The sequence below is a fragment of the Lagopus muta genome, chromosome 2, assembly GCF_023343835.1.
Source record: "Lagopus muta isolate bLagMut1 chromosome 2, bLagMut1 primary, whole genome shotgun sequence".
Classification (NCBI taxonomy): Eukaryota; Metazoa; Chordata; class Aves; order Galliformes; family Phasianidae; genus Lagopus; species Lagopus muta.
In genome coordinates this window covers 81,670,191-81,691,631 of record NC_064434.1, presented here as the reverse complement: position 1 = coordinate 81,691,631, position 21,441 = coordinate 81,670,191, and the positions used below count along the sequence as shown (strand labels likewise).

The following is a 21,441-nucleotide window of genomic DNA, read 5'->3' as shown; positions in this document are numbered from 1 at the left end:
TATTAAGAAAACTAATCAATGTGTGGCCAATTTGGGCCATAAGGAGAAGCCATTGGTTTTTCTTGTGCTGCTGTCCTGGTGAGGGAAAAAGAAAGATAATAATTATCTGTTGAGATAAAATTAAAATTTACGTGGCAAGTATGTATTGAGTACTGCTGTTCAAATATTTAACCATTTCTGATTTTCTTTACAGGAACTGCAAAGCTCAGGAAGAAGAGCACGTTTTCTGCTGGAACATGCTGCTCCCTTCTCTGCTTTTCTGACTGACAGCTTTGGGCGTCAGCACAACTACTTGAGAATTTCTTTGACAGAGAAGTGCAACCTCAGGTGTAAGTGTGTGCTTTCTTGCACAAAGCTCTTATTCACTAGTAGGTAGAAACACATTGTGCAAATGCCAAGAATAGTGCTAGAGTACTTAATGGTATTTTGGCCCTGTGTTATGTTTCTTGTCTTGGCAAAGCAATGGCACAGGTCAGTTAGAAACTGATCTAGGGCTGAAATGATGGGACGGGGAAGCAGGAGCAAGCCTTAGGATCTGGTAAAAATGGGTCTTTTGTCAGACTTGGCATGGTTTACCCAAGGGAACGGCATGAAGATGCATCAGGGCAGGTTCAGATTGGTTGATAGTAAAAGGTTTTTAATGAGGGTGGTTGGGTAGTGGAACAGGCTTGTGGGTCCCTTCCAACTTAGAGTATTCTATGATTTGGATTGAAGTGCCTTTAGATGTTTGTATACATAAGTGTGTGATAAGCATGAAAGCTTGTATGTGGGCATTCCCACAACTACATCTACAAAGTCTGTGGCTATGTTCCCATGCTTGCTGGTGAGTTTGATGTGTGTGTTTCAATGCAGGTTAGATAGAAATAAAGTCAGCTTCTCTTTTTAAGTAGATCCATCTAATTTTGAGACCCATCAAATGAGTTGTGGGTTTGCTTTTGAAGGAAACCAGGAAATTGCTTGTAAGACATGGTTTATGATCTGTATGTAAGAAAGGCAGTCAGTTGGCTTCCATTAAAGGCGGTTGCACTTGGTGCATTTTGCATATCAGTTTTAGATTAAGTGTTGCTGAGTATTTTTTGCCATTTATTTCTGTGTTCTTTGTTTCAGGTCAGTACTGTATGCCAGAGGAGGGTGTTCAGCTGACTCCTAAATCAGAGCTACTTACTGCTCAGGAGATAATCACTCTGGCTGGACTGTTTGTGAAAGAAGGTGTAGAGAAGATCCGTCTGACAGGAGGAGAACCACTTATCCGGCCTGATGTGGTTGACATTGTGGGTGAGTTTCCAGTAAATAAAGTGTAATTCAAAGTGACTTATTATGTATTGAACCAAGAACTACACTTACAATTATCTACTAATAAAGTCCCACAACCTGAAGAATAATTGCATTTGAAATGATGTTGTTTTCCCCCAGTATTGTGAAATGGAAGGCAATTCCCTTCAGCAAACTTCCAGTTCTGTTCTCCTGGTTGAATAGAATTTCATACAGTGACAGCTGAACTTAGTACTGGCTTCGTATTCAACATCTAATAAATAGCATGCAATTATGCACCCTATGGGTGAAAAATTGAGAACTCATTTGAGGAAGTTCTCATTGCAGAGGAAGAGATGATACTTGTTTACAAACTAGAGAACAAAACAGGTTTTCTTTTTTGGGGGTGGGAGAGTTATTGTTTGTTTTGTTTATTTTCAATTGCATTTGCTCATCTGTGTTTACAGGAATGGTGGGAATGACTATGCTTTTATAAGTTACTGATACACTGAGAATGTATTAATTAAATGGAAGATAAATCACTGGCTAAACCTTTGAAGTCCATCTTCTTTTGATTTACATTGCATTAATTTATTGTACTCCTGATTTTGACTTGAGCCAGTTGTTCTTTCCTTATCAAAAGTTTCATATGTCATGGACATTAAAACAGCTTAAGATAATGGTAATGTATTAAATTAAAGCTATGAAGGTAGGTATACTTCGGCATATTGTAGGCAATGGAACTTCTGTTTCTGCAGCTATACTCTTAGAAGTACTGAAGATAAGGAGGGATTAATACAGCATATGAAGGTCTTGAAAAAAGTGCCTGCTGATAGACTGGGTTTTGCTGCATGAAACAGACCCTATTCCTGCTCTCTTTTATTCAGAGCAGTGTAGTATAAAGAGCTGGAAAAAGTAAGGCTAGAGTGAGGTGGCTTGAGATCTGCTTGTATCCTGACTGTGAGGAGCCCCCAGACTGTACTAACTTAATCTTTTTGGAACTTGGTGGAATAGCTTTCCCTCAGGTATTCCCACATGAATGATGGTTATTTGTATTTGTGCTTGAGAGCATTATGTACATTTCAAGAAGTCTGTCATGTGTGTTTCTCACAATAAAAAGTGTAATTATTTTTAGCTGGCTTTTTCCAGCTGAGAGGGGAGTAGATTTATAAAAGCAGATGTATTTTAAAATATAATAATCCTTTTTTTAGTTGGAGGGTACAGTATTGGCATGAAAATGGATTGAAATCAGTATCATTATCAGTTTAGTGCAGAGTTTTCTTTGCTGGTTTGTACTTTTTTTTTATCATAGTAGCTGATGGCTTTTTATATTCAACACTGCTACTTCAATGTTGAGGGTTTACCCTGAGTAGTTAGTTCACTGCAAAATAAGTCTATTTTTGCAATAGTTCTAAGCATTGATAGAAAGGTTGTTTCGTATGTTCTACTGTAGTGATTGAATTCTCAAGGGCTTATTTTTATGGCTATTGGAGGGGGACCTCAATTTGAACCACTGGATTTACATTATTCTATGTTCTTGTTCACAACTAAACTTAGAATCATAGTGTTCTTGAGAACCTTCACAACTTCTGTGCTGTCATTCTAACAGATGAGAATAGTCATCTTGGTGTAAAAGTGATGGATGTTAAGATGATTGTTAAGATGATTGTCCTGTTACTTTACTTCTTTTTGTAATTAATTTGTATTTGCCTGGCTGTTTTCTCTCAGCCATGTTCAAAACTAGAAAATTTTAAGTCTCCATATACAATTTTTTTGTTTTTTCTAAGACTGTCATGTTACAATAAGTTGTGTGCAATTAGGATCGCTAGAAAGTTGTTAAATAGATTTCATGTAACAATTAGGGGAAAATTCACTGAAAACGATTCTAAAAATATTTCCTGCAATATTCAAAGTATTCAGCTTTATTGAAGCCATCTTGTGACAGGGTTGTTACAAAATTGTTCCAGAAGTGGGCATCTCAGACTCTGAAAATCTCACCTTCATAATAGCATTCAAGATATAAATTCCTTATCGTGTAACCTAAGGTTACTGCAGCATCATATGTGATCCATCTTTTGCATGGCAAGAGTTATACTTCTCTAGAACTTTCCTTGGCAGCACAGTCCTTGTATGACCTACTGCTCTAGGCTGTAAGCAGTTTTCTGGTTCTTGGGCAGGATTCGAAAAAGCAAAAATTGTGCTGATTCAGGAGCAAGAGAATTACAGTCTGTGATTGCTTCAACAGGCTGGAGAAAAAAAATCTTGGCTAGCCTAAGAGGAAGGTGAGGCACATTCAGGAGTTCTGTTTTATCTTTGTGATTCCATGAGTGTATTTGTCTTCACTTTTAGGTCTGAAATATGAGCTGCACTGGATTAAGCAGTTCTGCTGTACTTTAAAAAGCCTGCTCACAATTACATAGCAAGAAATTGCTGGGTTTAGGATCCAAATGCTTTATTTGGATAATAAAAAGTCAAGAGTTTGACTTTTTCAAGTATTCTGAAACAGTCTGAGGTTGAAAAAGGCAGTAGCACTAAGTGCTACTAAGTGCTAAGACGCTATTCATTCACATTTCCATGATGTAATGTTCGTGTTTCTACCAGGTTTAAAACTATTAATTTCTTGTTTAGTGTCATTTTGCCCTTGTGGAGCTATTTTGTTTTATTTTATAACTGTCTTCACTCTGAAATATGTCTCCATTGTTAAAGTGTCATTACATTTGTCAGGTCCTTCTGACTTCAGCAAGACTGATGATAAGATTGTTATACAGAGGCTTGGGACATCGAAGTCTGTTTGCAGCTTTTTGTGTCTCTGACCTAGGTTTCTTTTTTGTTAAACTCCATAAACTGCAGAATACCCTACCCTATTAATTATATGTTGGAGTATGTGATGGTGTTCAAATTCCAGGCTCAATGCTTTTGTATGGAGGTGGTCTAGCTAGTTAAATAGATGATAACATTTGATGGTAACAGATGATAACATTTTGGTAAATCTGAAGACTTGCTGTACTAGCAAAAAAACCCAACTGGTTAGTAAATGTTTACTGTGGTCTCCATTTATTATTATATAGGAAAATATTCCTCAAACTAATGTAACAGCAGCTCTAGAATTCCAGAATGATTTTAAAAATAAAATCTAGTCAAGGTAAGGTTGTAGTAACATGATCACTGGCTATTAATTGTCATTAAAATGGCTATTCAGGTGCCAGTTGATTTACTCTCAACAAGGTAAGTAAGATAAAAACAGCTTTCCTAAGATTCACAGGGTTTTTACCCACAAGCACGCATTAGATTGTAAGAAATGGAGGCTTCAAAATTGTGTTCTTGACTTAGGATCATAGAATCCTTGAGTTGGAAGGGACCTTTAAATGTCATTTAGTCCAACTCCATTGCAATGAACAGAGACATGTGCAACTAGATCAGGGCAACTTACCTGAAAGGTTAGGGCACAGCCACATCTGGGCAACCTGTTATAGTGCATTACCACCTCACTGTAGAAGACTGTTTCCTTTTATCCAACCTAAGTCTACTCCCTTTATACCTAAAAGCATTTCCCCTTTTTCTGTCACCACAAACCCTGCTAAAGAGTCTGTCCCCTTCTTTCCTGTAGCTCCCCTTTACATACTGAAAGGCTGCTATCAGGTCACCTCTCTCAGCCCGTACTCACAGGAGAGGTGTTCCATCCCTTGGGTCATTTTTGTGACCCTTCTCTGGACACACTCCAACAGGTCTCTCCTGTGCTGAGGATTCCACATCTGGACAAACTATTCCAGGTGAGACCTCACCAGCACAGAGTAGAGGCACAGGATCACAACCTTTGACCTGCTGGCCACACTTTTGATGCAGCCCAGGATACGGTTGGCTTTCTGCAAGGGCACATTGCTGGCTCATGTCCAGCTTGCCATCCACCATTACCCCCAGGTCTTTTTCAGCAGGGCTGCATTCAATCCTTTCATTCTCCAGCTTGTATTTGTAGTAGGGGTTGCCTTGACTCAGGTGCAAGACCTCGCATTTGGATTTATTGAACCTCATGAGATTCACCTGGGCCTACAGCTCAAGCCTGTCCAGGTCCCTCTGGATGGTATCCCATCCCTCTGGTGTGTTGACTGTACCGCACAGCTTGGGTCATCAGCAAACTTCTTGAGGCTGCACTTGACCCCACTGACATTGTAATTGGTGACAATATTAACGAATGTCAGCCCCAGCACCAATCCCTGGGGGACACCACTCATCACCGATTTCCATCCTGATGTTGAGCCATTGACTACCACTTCTGGACTCAATCCTGCAGCCAGTTCTTCATCTGTGACTTGTTTCTAATGTTTCTTTGGGCTGGATAACTCAAGTTCCAGCCCTGTATTGCGTTGTAGATAGTTTATAGAAACGGCCTACACTACATCAGGAGTTGAATAGGGCTGAGATTTAAGCTACATTTGCTTTCAGCAAGCATTTCTCTTAACCATAAATCATCTGTGGAACACCAGTAAAGCTCATTAATTTTAATGATAGATTATTACAACCATATTTTCCTAATATTCATACATAAACTTTTTACTGCATGCACATACATAAGCTGTGACTCAGCAACTAACACTAGCAGAAACCTCTATCATGTCCTAGTGACTGCCAAAAGTATATATTTGAGACTTTCCTGAAGCAGATGATAATGGAATATAGAATCCATCTCCTTTGTGGTACTGCAGGCATAAATTAGAACTGGGCTTACAAAGTATGATAGTTGTTTATTATTGTCTGGGTAGCATATGTCTCCACTGAGAAAATATAGAATACCCTGAGCTGGAAGGGACCCATAGGAACATCATTTTCCAGGGCAGGCTTTTTATAGTAGCATACATATTTCTGGAGTAAACCTGTGCAGATTAGACTTGTTAATACATATATTAGGAGACAAAATATATTTTCTGGTCTCAAGCAGGAGAAATGCAATTGAAGAAACTCTTAGAAGAGGATATATAAGAAAGTCATCTGTTTAAGGAGATGCTCTTTATCCTGAAGGAAAAGAAGTAAATGTAAAAAGGTTTACTTGATGGCTTAAGCTGCACAAATAAGTTTTTAGCTTCATGCTACTGAAGCTAAAATTGAATCATAGCATCTGTTCTGTTTTCTGTTCTACTTCATAGTTTTATCAGTTACCTTTTCTTGTATTGATGTTGTGTTGATGGTAAGGCAGTGGCCGAAAGTTTGTGAACAGGTTACTATGTGGGCACACATTGAGTTCCAAATTTATGAAAACTCTCTTCCCCTTCTTAATTTAGAGATCATTAATGGAAAAAAAAAAAAGTAAAGCAAGCAACTGCAAATATTCCACTTCTTAGCTTTCACAAATAACACAATGTACTAACTGGTCCTTCTTAGTTTGTTGGTCTAAGTGTTAAGTCCCTATCTCCAATTTCTCATAGTTGGGCTCAATCCAAGTTGTTCTGCATACTAATGTATTTCCAGTGCCTCGCCCTGTCTCTCGTCCTGGCACAGGGAAGAGAAGATGCACTGACAAAAGCTGCTGCCTGCACTTAACAACCTAAAGAGTTCCTGCCTTTTTATTAAAACAACAACAGCAAAACTTTTCCATTTTAGGCTGTGGCTGGATTTGTTTCTATATTTTATTCTATGCCTTTCTGCATTTTACATTTTTAGCTGTGAGACCTGCATGGCAGCTAGTTTTTTCCTCTCTGTTAGGAGTTCTGGGCCAAGCTTAGGCTGAATATTTTGAGAATAACTGAGAAATGAAATAAAGCCAAAGTAAGACCTTTATCAGTGTGAACAAATAGAGGTAAAATAGGCAGTGAAGAATGAGCTGTAAAATGTTTGTACTGTAACTAGAATTGCCCCAAGAATAAGAGTTCTTAAAATACTTTCCAAGAAATTAGGGTGGATGCTATGGCTTTGCTTTCATTCTGCTTCTACAGATGGTATATGCGGTTTTGTTTGTTTTCCTCATCTGTTCTTGTATTGATAACCAGAGGTTTGAAGGGCTGCCCTCCGGGAATTGAATATGCCAAGGATTTCCTCGTTTGGTTTCCAAGCAAGCATTTTTTGAATTTTAAACTCATTACATTAGCTGTTTCTTACTTGGTTTTCTTTTGTTAACCGAAAGTTTCCAGTTGTTAAGTGCAAATACTTTTGTTCATTGGATGTTGTTGCTTCAGATTCTCTGTAATGGCCTGATGTGTTGACCTTTTTCTCTCTAGATGGCAGCATATCTATTTATTTTGACAGCTTAAAGTCACTATTTCTTGACACTGCCACTAGGTTAGAACTGTTCTTTTTTTCTGCAGCACTTCAGGGTAAGCGTTGCTAGTTCAGGTGCCATGGTATGTCTTGCTGCTGCTTACTATTACAGAACACAGAATTCTGTTTGCAATGCTAGATTAAGGAAAAGATGGTAAAGAAGATCAGAGGCCTTCTTCCAACAGTAGAGTAGCTATGGAGAACAAAATTAGTTGTGTTTTCATTGTTCTTCTTAAGCAGTTTTGCAGGCAACAAATTGCTGTTGCTTATACCTTTTGAAATTGGTGTATGCTAGAGTGGATCAGAAGAAGGCTGACAGATTGATGTGTCCGTGTTTTCCTTCCACCTTGCTGAATTTTATTTGTTTTGTGAATCTTTTTGGGGGGGTTTCTGTTTAATTTACAGTTAAATTACTTCTTTTAAAGTGTTCTTACTTTTATTTTCTTTTCCTAGGTCAACTGTACAAGCTAGAAGGGCTGAAAACCATCGCTGTCACAACCAATGGGATCAACTTAGCCAGGCTATTGCCCCGACTGAAGGAGGCAGGACTGAATGCCATCAACATTAGCCTGGATACTTTGGTTCCAGCTAAATTTGAGTTCATTGTCCGGAGGAAAGGTACAGATTTGTCTTCAAAGGCAAAGTTTTTAAAACCAGCAGGAATGTGAATTGTTTGATATGTCTCTCATGCTCAGTTGTTTCAGAAAAGAAACGAATTAGTGTCCTTTTGATTCCAAGGAAAACAACCTACGCTAGCAATTTAGATTGTGACTTCTTTCTGCAATGCTAAGAGATAGAACCTTTAGTTGAATTTGTTAAGAGCAGAAGAGGCTCAACTCACCAACCACAGTCAGTGGTGACTGTCTACAGTTACCAGTACCTGTTTGAGTACCAGTTTGTTGTGGAAATCAAGAGAACTCTCCAGATCTTGTGCTGTTGTTTAGTATTTTTCAAAGAAACATATTTCACTGTGGCAGCAAAGGATTAATATACCACAAGAATTAAACTTCATGTGACAAATAACAGAAGTTTCTGAAAGCTACATTTGGGATGTGCCAGCTGTGTCTCATTTCTGATTAGTGGTGTTTCCTATGGCACTGCATTTTAAAAGCAGTACAAGTACAAACTGTTCCTGACTTCATTTGAGGAGAGATACAAGCTTTGTAACTTCTCTCCAGTTGAACTAGTAATTGCAAACAATTTCAGTAATGCTTAGATGTTTCCAGTATTAAAAACCCTTGTTTAAATGAATCGTGAATTCTATCTTAAAGTTTAGCAGAAATGTTTGGGCTTCCTTCCCTAAACCTAAAACTGATACAGTTTTATATCATTCAGTCTACGAATGTGACTTTTGCAGGCTGTGAACTTCTAATTCTGACAAAATTTCCAGGTAGCCACTAGATGGTGCAACAGCTTAAGCTAAATGCATGGTAAGGGGTGAACAAATCTGGGATACTGAGAGAAGTAACTTCTATGTTTAAATCACTCCTCTGTCAAATTGAAATTCTGTTGACAAATGTAGAAAGGTGGTTTTGTCTGCAGTCTCTCTGGGAGTGCTTCTTCAGATGTCTACATCACAATGCAAATATCTCTTCCTGTCAGAAATCTGACTTTTATTAATGTGGTTGTGTCATGGCATAATTGGCATGCAGAGAAGTATCTGGAGTATCTAATCACAAGCAGGTGGTGACTGTGCTCTTTTCTTCTGCTCTCTGCATTTGAATATTACCTGATTTGTGACATTCACTAGAAGCAAGCTCTTCCTTTGCTACTGAAGGGGTAAAGCTCATCCTGAAGCTCCCTGAATTATATGGCCACAGCTCTTCATATCTGATTGGAAGCTGTTAGGAATGCGCTGTTTATAGTTAAATTAAAAGTTAGCAAGGAAGAAGGATAACTTTTATTTATATGAACGTTCTCTTTTTCCCATTTTAAAATGAAAAAGGGCCTTTAACCACAAAGAGAGAAATTGTTCTTCTATATACCATAGAGGATGAACAGAGAAACTTCTGTGACTTTCTTTTTTAAAGAGAATAAAAACTCCAAATCATATATACTTATTAAGATCAGGTTAAAAACAGCATTGCTTTTGTGGTTGTTGTTTGGTTTTGGTTTTTTTTTCCTTTTGTTAAGGGCTGGAATTATGTAAAAATACTTTTTAAATTGTTTTTGAGGTTTTTTTTTAATTTAATAGGAGATTTCCAAGTATGGAATGAGCAGAGAATAAACAGTCTGCCCTACAGTTCTACCTTGTCTCGTGTGGCAGTTCCAGAGGCGACCAGATGTAGCTCTGTTAAGGTGAGAGGGATTCCTGGTCTTAGACTCCTACAGTCCAGTAAATTCTGTGGAAGGCAAAGGTTTCATCCAACTGGAGCTAGCCAGGAGCTCAAGAAACTTGAAATAAATTTTTCAGGTCCTCTGGGAACTTTTTCCAGGATTTTGATGTTGTATCTTTAATGCACTGATACCATTGATAAGTAAAAGCACATTAGAGAACCATAACATTTCTGTTCCTCTCTAACTACCGCATTTCAAGGGATGAACAAATAAATAATATTTGGTGCTGCACGTAGCTGTCCAATTTGTTTCATGGCCTGCATCTTCTTTTTTTGTTCAGTACAAAGAAAATTAGATATTTTACTGTAATTGAATCATTAAACATTGGCTTGAAGCCTATGTTCCAGCAGGGATGAAACACTGGGAGGTGTCATGCTTCCCATATGTGATTGTTCTGGACGTGTTGAAGAATCTCTACAGAGTCCTACTTAGAAGCACTATGACTCTACTTTAAAGTTGGATAAGGTTATGGTTTCTTAAAAGATGAAAATATTGGATTTTTTCAGTGTTTGGAGAAGGCTTGAAATTTTGAAATGTCCAAAAAAAATTTTGAAAACTTCTGCTTCTCGACAATATTTCCTGAAAAAATAGCATTTCATTTCTACTGCAGTGTACAGAAATATTTTGGTTTTGTTCTTTTTGCGGTTCCATTAACACGCAAGGATTTTGATCTAAAAAGGAAGTTTCAGTTAGTACCTTATGGCATGCAAATGGACTCTTAACAGCTTTCCATGAAGAAAAGCAGAGAACAGTTAACCTGAAAATCTGCAATGCTGTTACAGATATATTTTTAATGTAGTAGGTTTTTAGTTTGAACAATTACCCTGCTCCCAAACTCTTTGAGCTTGTTTCCACTAATAGTAGTTGTTAATCAAAATAGGTTTGTTTCTTTTTTTTTTCTATTTTTTTTGTTTGTGTGTAGATTTTTGATAGCATGTGTTAGAGTGGCAGGAGGTAAGAGGTAGAACTCGTTAGAACTTTGATTTAGATGCACTGCAAGCTGTGTTATTCTCCTATACCTCTATATACATTGTTTTATTGTTGTTTTATCTGTTGCTTGCTTATGACTGCTTCCTGTCTCTTTTAGTTGATTTTGATTTCTGCATTCCTGAAGTTGCACATAAGGTTTTCTTAGCTGTTGTGGAGCTTTTTGATCCCATTTGAGGCTCTGGGTTGTGCTTACAGCAACGTATCATTATCTCTCTTGCCACATTCAGCTCATAAACTTAATTGGAAGGAAAACTACCACTATGGCTGCAAACTTTCTGGGTGCATGCAAAACAAGTAGGTGATGAAGGAGAAGAATTACAGGTTCTAACTTCAAACAGTTGCTTGCAAGAGTTAGGTTACTATTCCCTCCTTACTCTTCACATTCTTTTTGTGGCCAGGAGCGGTATTGGTTATGCATCTCACAGAATCACAGAATCACAGAATTGTAGGGGTTGGAAGGGACCTCCTGAGATCATCGAGTCCAACCCCCCTGCCAAAGCAGGTTCCCTACAGCAGGTAGCACAGGTAGGCATCCAGGCCTTGAACATCTCCAGAGAAGGAGACTCCACCACCTCCCTGGGCAGCCTGTTCCAGTGCTCCGTCACCCTCACTGTAAAGAAGTTCTTGCGCATGTTTGTGCGGAACTTCCTATGCTCCAGTTTCTGGCCATTTCCCCTTGTCCTGTCTCCACTCACCACTGAAAAGAGTCCGGCCTCGCCATTCTGCCCCCCACACCTTAGATATTTATAGACCTGGATCAGGTCCCCTCTCAGTCTTCTTTTCTCAAGGCTGAACAGACCCAGTTCACTCAGCCTTTCCTCACAGGGGAGATGCTCCAGGCCCTTATCTCCTGCTTTCCTGTGTTTGTGCTTGATACTCTTACCAGACAGGAAACAGTAAACTAGAAATTTCACATCTCTCTTTTCTACTGTGATATGGAGCACATTCAATGTCAACTGTGCAAGAATGTTATTAAGTAAGCTATTACTTGTTTTTGGTAAGCACCTACAGATAATTAAGTTACAAACATTTCTCTAGAGAACCTGAGTTTCCAGTGGATCAGAGATGGGAAAAGAAGGCTGATGAACCTACCTAGAAAAAGATATCATATAAATAAAAACAGCACAGGGATTGTCAGCACAAAACTTCTGGAAGATCTTGCCCTTTTGCTAGCATATGTAAATTATTTGCTGTTGAAGAGTACAGCTTAGGGAGGAGTTGCTCAGCCTCATACAGTGTCTTGTCATCTGCATTTTGAGTGCAAAATGTTTAGTCTATCTTAGACAAGGTAAGAGACATGCCTGTGAACACAGTATTTGCAGCTGTGCACATCCACAGAAATATGTCCCCAGCGGTCTGTAACTTTGTCTCATTCTTGCTACTATCACCTTGTTTCTCTGCCAGCTGGTGTGACAAGGGAAAGAGTAATATGTGAAATCTAAAAGTGATATCTTGATGAAAGGTCTTAACTTTAAAACTAACATAAGGTGTGATTTGAATGAGTTGATTAACAGGCTTTCATAAAGGCCTTTGGAATCATAAAATTGCATACCTAATTTTTTTTTCTTCCACATTTAAGAGGTACATCTAGAGGGAGAAAGTACTTGTCCTGAATTAACTCTGTATGTGTGCCTGGGAGCTGATGACAAGTACAGACCATACTAAAGGGGAGGGTGAATCTGAGCAGTTCATCCCTTGGAGTCATTGCTGCTTTTGACATATTTCATTTGTTTTTAAGGGTCAAAGGACAACTTATTGCTTTTCTAAATGCTCCGACTCGTGCTCCCAACATTGTGGTCACCAAATCCACAAGTTCAAAGTAGTCATAAAATGATAGTCGTGTAAAATGCTGCTGCTTGTGATCTTTAATAGCTTTGGAAGCCAGTTAGGTCTGTAGCAAGGGGGAAATGAAGGGTTTTTGTTTGTTCCTAACTCTGCTCTTCCCCACACGCACATTTTAAAATACCCTTAGCAACACTGTAAAGACCAGATTTAGACCAGTGAGAGTCTGCTGTTTTAGCAAAGACACATGTGCTATTATTATCAAATAAACATTAATTTGGTATTCTTTCTTCATTCCATCTGGAGGCAATTCACAAATGTGTGTCACTCCCTTTAAGATGAACATAATGCAAAGCAAAGTTGAAGTACGGAGAACTGGAGAGTCATACATTAATGCTGTATTAATGTCCAAAGATGCAGAAAAGCATCAGCATACTTTTGATTACCCAAATACCATTTAAAAAAAAAAATTGTATCTCACTAATTTGACAACAGCAACAAATGCTGGCAGCCTTAGAGGAGAGAGAGAACTGAAATCTCTTTACTTGCATCTCTTACTTAAGCCACATCTTCTGAATTGGATTGTTTTGTATGCTTTTTTTTTTTTATGGTCATCTTTTTCCTGTATCTCCTTCCACGTTCTGTTCCTGTGTAAGCAGGAAGAATAAAAATTTCTTTTCTATATCTTAGGCTTTCACAAGGTAATGGAAGGAATCCACAAAGCCACTGAACTTGGTTACCGTCCTGTTAAGGTAAAGGAAGTGTGAATCTACTCTTTTAACCATTGTCGGTTTTTTTACCATAACTTGTGATAAAAGTTGCAGCTCACCTGCTAGGGAATTTATTTCCCTCCCTTCTTGTCCTAACCTCAAATAATTTTTGGCAAGTCACATCAAGAGTTATTTGGGGGAATTCATATCTCCTCGTGCAGCTCAGAGTATAGTTCACACTGCCACAAAGCATATTGATAGCCTAGCAGCAGACTGCTGGGTGGTCTTGCTCTGTACTTGTCTCCTCCTGCCCCCTGTATTGAGTTGGCACTTGTCTGACCCAGCTATGAACTTGGCTGAGGGAGTTAACAGGCAGAAAACAGCCCTGCAGAAAGACTTTTTTTTTTTCTGGTTTATCTCCTTCATCTGCTCATAGCAGACTCTGATGAGGACCAGTGTTAGAGACAGGCAAAGGGAGTTTTCCTTTGGAGGTGCAGGTAAATCAACTTAGCTGTAATATGAAACTTCACCCTAACTCAGCTTACAGTTTACAGTTCTGTAGCAGTTGTTCCCTTGTTTCACCAGCGTTTTGGAAGATCAAATAAGTGTAAGTGGTTTAGGCTATAAAACTCTGAAAAACACCAGCCAAAATTCAGACCCTCTGTCTGAGAACATTGTCCTGCATCAACAGCTCTTCTCAATTTAGAATAATTTGCAAACTTAGTATACCTTCAAATCCTGCAGTGAGATCATTTATGTAAATGTCAGAGAGAATCACAGAATTGTAGGGGTTGGAAGGGACCTCCAGAGATCATCGAGTCCAACCCCCCTGCCAAAGCAGGTTTCCTATACCAGGTCACACAAGTAGGTGTCCAGGCAGGTCTTGAACATCTCCAGAGGAGACTCCACGACCTCTCTGGGCAGCCTGTTCCAGTGCTCCATCACCCTCACTGTAAAGAAGTTCTTGTGCACATTTGTGCAGAACTTCCTATGCTGCAGTTTCTGGACCCAAACCAGTATTCTAGGGAACTGCTATAGCAAATGGTCACTAGCATGCCCTAACTCCATTTACTATAACCTGTTTGACCCCAAAGTTTGACAGAAATGATTGGCTGTGCCATTTCAGTCTTGCCAAATTATCTTTTTTTTCAAAATACGTTGTTCTTTTTATTACAGACAGACTAGGACTACAAAGTCTTGTGTAAGATGTAAGGAAGTCATTCTCTGCTTTCTAATTTTAATTGTCTGCTTTTCCTGCAGGTAAACTGTGTTGTGATGCGAGGATTAAACGAGGATGAACTGCTGAACTTTGTGGATTTCACCAAGGATCTGCCCCTTGATGTGCGGTTCATAGAATACATGCCCTTTGATGGTAACCATTCCTTCTCTGAGATTTTGCCTGGTATATGGTGTGCCATGAATATATGTGAATAATCAGGTTGGGGTTATTTACTTTTTGGGCTTTTCTCCAGAAGTTTTGGTGAGCTCTCCTGGGGAATTTTGAAATTCCCTGATTTTATTTCATTTGCACCTTGCCTGTCTTCTGTGGGTACACTGGTGAAAGATTAGTAGCAGAATTAATTGGGACTGAGACACCTGTAGGGAAAAGTGAGATCTGTTCGAAATGTAGAGGTTGTTCTTTCCTAACTAAAAAACATAATACCCACAGTTTACAGTTGTGCTGGTTTTGTTAATTTTAGGCAATAAATGGAACTTCAAGAAGATGGTAAGCTACAAAGAAATGCTTGATACAATTAAACAACGATGGCCTGAATTAGAGAAATTGCCCTGTGAAGCTTCCAGCACAGCCAAGGTGGGGATAGACAAAGAATATATATGTAGCATATATACTGTATATATTATCTCCCTTTACCCCACATCCCCAGAGTCTGGTAAGTTCAGCATTTATATTTAAAAAAAAAAAAAAAAAAAAAAAAGCAAGAAGTACTAAGTGTAGTAACTGTGGAATTTTGGTCAAGCTGCACACATGTGGTTTGACACTTACTTAAAACACTGGTTGTAATGTTTCCCTTTAGAAACACAGTATGTTTACTAAATGCATCAGTGAGATATAAAGAACGACAGGCTTGCATCCTATATTCTCACACTTTGAAAGTTTTCACAGTCTACATCTGTGTGTCTGACTGCACATTAATGAACTTGGTGAAACAGCTGTTCACGGAAATAACAGCCTTGCTTTAGTGTGCAAAGTAACATGGGGAATTTCTGACCCACATGAATCAGTATCTCACGTCTCTCTGACTAAGAACATTCATACTACCAGCACCTGCAAGTCAACTACAGTGGCAAACATATAACAAATTTGTGCATTTCCACAAATGGAATAAAAGAGGCTGGAACTTCTGACAAAGCTAATTTTGCTTTTCTATCTTATGTAACCTTAGAACCAAAGAAAATTTTTGATGAAGTGTCTTCTGGTCTTTGGGCACACAGAGGTTTTAAAATGAGACCTTTAGTATTGATTCCTTTTTTTCTCCTCTCCGTTTCTGTAGAGCTACAAAGTGCCACATTTCCAGGGACAAATTAGTTTTATCACCTCCATGTCAGAGCACTTCTGTGGATCCTGCAATCGGCTGAGGATAACAGCAGATGGGAACCTGAAGGTTGGTAGTGGAAACATGATTCTCTTTGCTTTCGTGAGGCTAAATTGGCATTGAAATTCTTCCCTTAAAAGTAGATAGATTGAAAAGTAGGATGGAAAGATGCTTAGTTACTATCAGATGACTTCTGAATTATCTATCCTTGATTTTCTGCTGTATGTATTGTTTAAGTTTCTTGGGCTGTTAGGGCAATGTTGTAACACCTTTTTTGGTTTCTCTGTTTTGCTAACATAGTTAATTTCAGCTGCAAAACATCAGTTTCAGGGCTTATAAATATAAATATTTATTTTAGTCTTTGACATAACAGCATCTTAAACATATGACCAGCAGATGATTTCCCATTGAATTGAGATGGGGGAAAAAAGTATCTAAGCAGTGGTTAGGGCTTGGCTTTTGTATTCCACAAGGATCCTGTTCTGTTTCACCAAAGATGTCCTTGGAAATCTTATTCAAGAACAGCCTGCATATTTGCTCAGCGGCTGCAGAAAGGGGAGGAATAACTATTTCCTGCCACGTTGAAACTGGCAGTTTCTAGGGGAAAATTAAAGTTTTCAGTTAAAAATTGGCACTTATACATTGTCACCTAATATTGACAACAGCTGTGCTGCTGTCTAAAGTCAGATGACCAAGGTAGCCTGAAGGCCCAATGGGCTTAAATGTTATGTAAGCATTTGAGGCTGTCTATGCACATACATGAAAGAGAAAGCAAATCATCTCCATCAACCTTGTATTTCTTCAATATCTAAACCTCTACAAAACGCCTTACTCTGTAGTTACTAAGAAGTACTTGTTAAAAGATGAAATGCAGTAACGATAGAACTGAAACTTAGCTGTATGACAGAGAACAACAAAGCCCTAAAAAAAACTATAAGATAGGAGAATTGATAGTCAAAGAAATGCTCTTTGCATAGTATTTGCAGTTTGAAGGAAATTTGCCAACGTGGAATCTTCTCAGTTAAAGGAGGAAAAGATGTAAATCTAATGGATGCTTACTAGTTATTTGTAGTAGCTTCATATGAGCCTGTTTTCCTTTTTGAGGAAGTCAGTCTGGTGTTGTTCAGCAGGACAGCTAAAGGTAGCCGTGCTTATCTGCATTTTATAGTATCAGATTCCCGTCAACACTTTTCTTTAACTTACAAGCTCAGTTCAACCAGACTTTATGTAAGGACTTACGTCTTAAAGTTAATAAATTGTATGTATGAACAAAGCATTTTTGTCTCACTTTCTTAAAATAAATTCAGTTTTCTCATGGTAAGCTCAAAAAGCAATTACTAGGCTGCCTCAGTATGCAAAAAGAATCTTAAACAGCAGGTAAGCAATGTTAAGGGATTCATGATTCCCATTTAAATTTCCAGTTATATTGCCCCATCCCTTCCCCTCCCTTCCTTTTTTTGCCTTCTACCTCTTAGAAGATATCATCTATTGATTCTGATTCAACCCATTACTGAGCAAAGATGTATAGCCACTTGTTTAGTGTTCTGTACAGAAGAATGACTTGTGTTTTTAATACAGTCATATTTTGCAAGCTATGGAAGACACATCCATACTGTTGTTTGGTAACTGCAACTCTAATTAAAAATTGAATCCTCCAAGGGATTAAATGGTTTTGTATAAGGGTCAGTATGAGCTTGTGTTCAGTATTACTCAGCATCTAAAACCAGAATTCAGAAAGAGCATGGTATGGTTGTTGGCTTCCATTAGTAAGCTGTAATGTATCCATGGCTTGTCTTCCCTACATCAGACTAGCAAAAGGGAAGAACCATAGTGTTAAGACTTAAGAATGATAGCAAAGCATTGTGCTTACTTGCTAGCATAAATCTTCCTATCAGAATTCAGTTACATATTTGATAGTAGCAGTTACACTTAGTCATACTAATGGTGAAATGTTTGTTTTACAGGCTCAGCTCATGCTGCTCTTATCTGCAAATAATCATTAGGGTATGCTTTTCCTTAAAGCTGACCATGGAGAGCTGCTTTGGCTTATGGCTTGGCTTGTAAGGCAACCATTACAACAGCATTATGCTGTCATGTTCAGAGACTGACAGAGTTGTAGGAGTCTGTGAAATAAGATGGTGTTGTCTTGAGGCAGCAGCTGTGCAGTTGACTTTCCACTTCACAGAAGCCTCTTATCATTGTTCCAAGCCTTGTCCATGATAGGAGGATCACCTATTTTAATCTTTCCTGCTTCTTTTGTTTCCTTGGGTTGACTCTAGGTGTGCCTGTTTGGGAGTTCAGAAGTGTCCTTGAGAGATCACTTACGGTCGGGTGCCTCAGAGGAAGAGTTGGTTCAAATCATTGGAGCAGCAGTGAGCAGAAAAAAGAAACAGCATGCTGGTATGTTTTTTGTACTGGAGGAATAACAGCAGTCAGTAGGGTAGGCAGTGTTATTCTGTTGCAGTGGGAAACATTGACTTGCCAGAAAAAGGAAAGGAAAAGGTTCTTAAATGAAGCTGCATTAGTTTCCCATCTGATAAGAGCATTTTTGATAGGAAGTTTTTCATTTACCAGTCCTACAGGTCCTCCAAGATTGAATGCCAATTTAGAATTTCCTAGTCCTTCACAAGATCTGGCGCTCTGACTGTCTAGCAGTGTGCCTTTTGTCTTCAAAGAGGTGCAAATACCATTGTTAATGATAGCAACAGTGAAGTGGAAAGCTAAGCAGAAATCAGTAGGGTTGTACTGGATCCCTGTTTTCCCAGAAAGTTCGCTGTAAAATAAGCACTAAAGCTGAATTGAGCCGATTGGTACTATTGGTTACAATACGATACGAATACAATACGATTGGCTATTGGTACAGCTGCTTCATTAAGGTGCTTCTAGAAGTGACAAGACTTTTTTTTTGAGTACACCAAAATATGTTGCCAATCTAGCGCTCTGGATAAGGTAATGATGCAAGGTCCATGATAATACAGTCATATCTGCATGTTGTATTAATCTTTTATATTTTATATATATTTTTATTTTAATTTATATTGACACAAACTCTATTTAAGTCACATCTGAGCCTCAGCATGTTGTGGTAATCTGACTGGATGTGAGAATGCTGACCTTTTACATATTAACTGTCTTCATGAGCACGGAATAATTGCCTTTATGTTGGTTCTCTTGTTCTCTTGCAGGTTTCTACCTGTTTACTAACAGTTAGCTTTGCCCTTCTTTAGTTACACATCAAATAAATTTAAGCAGCAGCTTGTAATTCTGACCATAGACTTGCTTGTAAAAGTGCATTTCTCTGACCCAAACAAAATAGTGCCTTGAAAACCTAAGGGTAGGAGGGAAAATTGATTCCTTTACTTTTTGACTATTCATTTCTGAGTTTCTGATTTGAGAAAGTGAGGTATTTTCCCATCTAGTAAAGGCATTTCTGCCATTAACAACATTTACCCGATAATTTCTTCTTCTGACTTGTGTTAGTCTCTTACTATCCTTGAGGATTTAGAAGATGAGACTTCTTTGAATTGAATCGCTGTTAACAGCTTACTCCTACAACTGATAAAGTTAAATGCTATTCTTAAGAAATAAGATTGTCCTAACTTGTTTTAATTCTGTGCTAGTTAGACTGTAATTCAGATTACAGAAGGTTTTCTGGGAAAAGGTTCTACAGCATTGTACATACATAGCAGCTTGGAAACTATGGCAGCTATTTTATTTTTAATATTATACTAGATTCCTCTTTCTCCAGCTCCCTTGATCTTTATTGAGCTTTGGTTTTCCTAGCGTGCAGGTTGCACTGTGAAGAGCAGAAAACTAAATATATATGAACCAGATGCATGACTTAAAACCTAAAAAGCTAGGATTTTTATGTGTTCCTTATTTTATTTCTAGGCATGTTTAACATTTCCCAGATGAAAAACCGTCCAATGATCCTGATTGGCGGGTGACAAATCAGTACGTAATAAACATACCATGATTTTGTTTGGTTTATGTCTTTTTGGGAGCAGAGTGGATTGGGCTTTTATTTTGAATCTGTGTACACTTCTGGTTTAGGAAGGGAAAGATGTTTCTTAGTTTTAAGAATAACTGTATTTTAAGCCAAATTTCAGAAGAAGGAGAGGTTTTATGTCCCCTTCCTCTCACTCTTTTTATTTTCTCTAATTTTGAGAATCGTTACGTTTTCCAAAGGGGTCACTAGCTTCCTCTTGCCAGTCTGCCTTCTTTGTGCCTAGCAATACTATACTAACTAACAAGGCAGTTTAGGGATGAGTTTTATGAAGCTCACTAAATGGCAATAGAAGCATAAAGGATTCAAGACTTATTTTTACTCCTGAACTGAGAAATTCTCCTTTGGCTACAATATATAAAAGCAACAGCATGACACATGCAAGGCTTCTCAGCTCCTTAGTTCTTTGCTTTAGAATCTGGAACTTGCAGTTTCATTATTTTGAAATATCTTCTTAATGTTGCAAAGTCTCAGGGCATAACCTTAATAGAAGAATCCGCAGAATCTGGTGTCTCACCACTCCTGCAGATAAGAGCTTTTGTTTTTATTTATGTCTATTGAAGACATGTTTACTACCTTTCCTTTCATTTTGAATATCTCTGCGCAAACGATGAGGCACTACTGGGGACTCTCTTACAGATTTTTTTCATGTATCTTTCTGTGTGGCGCCTCTTCCATGCCAACACTTCCTTATTTTGTAGCATAGCAGTCTTTGGGAATACTTGCTAGTCCTTAGAAGCAATGAAACTGCTTCTGATAAGCTCTTTACAATACCAGGCAAAGCATCGTTAACAATATCAATAATCATATACAAGAAAAGGTTGACTCACCCAACAGGTGAAGAGGGTGTCTGGCTATAAAGCATCCCTTCTCAGGAAGCAGCCTCCATCTAAGAGATGTTCTCTTTGGAGACTGACCCTTAAACGAGCCTGGGGCGTGGACCCAGGATTATATGGGAAGCATAGGTGAATTGCTTGCACCTGTGCCCTGTGGGCAGACATCCCCTTCACCAGGTGCTCAATCATCAGTCCAGGCCCTGACATAACAGTCACCTTACACCTGTTTTCTTCAAAAGACCAAATAGTTGTGAGAGTTAGCATTGTGAGCAACATTCGTTGGGCGTTGTTCTGTTGTGTCTTATCAGTTGGGGGGCAGGAAAGTGTAGCGGGGTGGAAGAGAGTGGGCCAGTAACTCTCATTCTCCCATTGATGCTGTGCAGCTTAAGCACAGCTTTTAAAGCAAGTTCCCTTGCAAGGAAGGGTAATGTGCATTAACTTGTAGGCTTTGCTACAAGTGATGCAGTAACAGCTGTATTTTGAAGCAAGACCCTAGTGATTTTACTGCTGTTGCCTTTGTTGAGAAATACATTCCTCAGAAGTCTCTTAATGCTGTCACTGTTTTCACTGGGAATATTTTTCCCTTGCTAGACCGTCTTTTTCCATGTTGAGTTTTAAATTGAATGGCTTTAGTGATGCAAGACTAACTAGCTAAATTTGCTTTTGCTCTTTTTGTATTTGGCAACTGTCTCATTGTGTTCCAGTCAAAGGAGAAAGATGAGCTATTG

General features: G+C 38.6%; 1 protein-coding gene across 3 annotated transcripts in view; it reads left to right on the top strand.

The window, feature by feature from the left end:
* The window catches only part of MOCS1 (molybdenum cofactor synthesis 1), a 34,266-nt gene that overhangs the window by 6,963 nt on the left and 5,862 nt on the right, over positions 1–21,441 (top strand). The window contains exons 2-10 of one of the 3 annotated variants that reach the window (XM_048936020.1): positions 194–329; positions 1,108–1,275; positions 7,951–8,115; positions 13,297–13,358; positions 14,577–14,688; positions 15,017–15,129; positions 15,830–15,940; positions 18,151–18,271; positions 19,763–19,810. In XM_048936020.1, the coding sequence (XP_048791977.1) occupies positions 194–329; positions 1,108–1,275; positions 7,951–8,115; positions 13,297–13,358; positions 14,577–14,688; positions 15,017–15,129; positions 15,830–15,940; positions 18,151–18,271; positions 19,763–19,810 (1,036 nt within the window). Of the gene's footprint in view, positions 1–193; positions 330–1,107; positions 1,276–7,950; positions 8,116–13,296; positions 13,359–14,576; positions 14,689–15,016; positions 15,130–15,829; positions 15,941–18,150; positions 18,272–19,762; positions 19,826–21,441 lie in introns of all 3 variants that reach the window. The other 2 variants (XM_048936019.1, XM_048936018.1) reach the window with 2 other exon arrangements.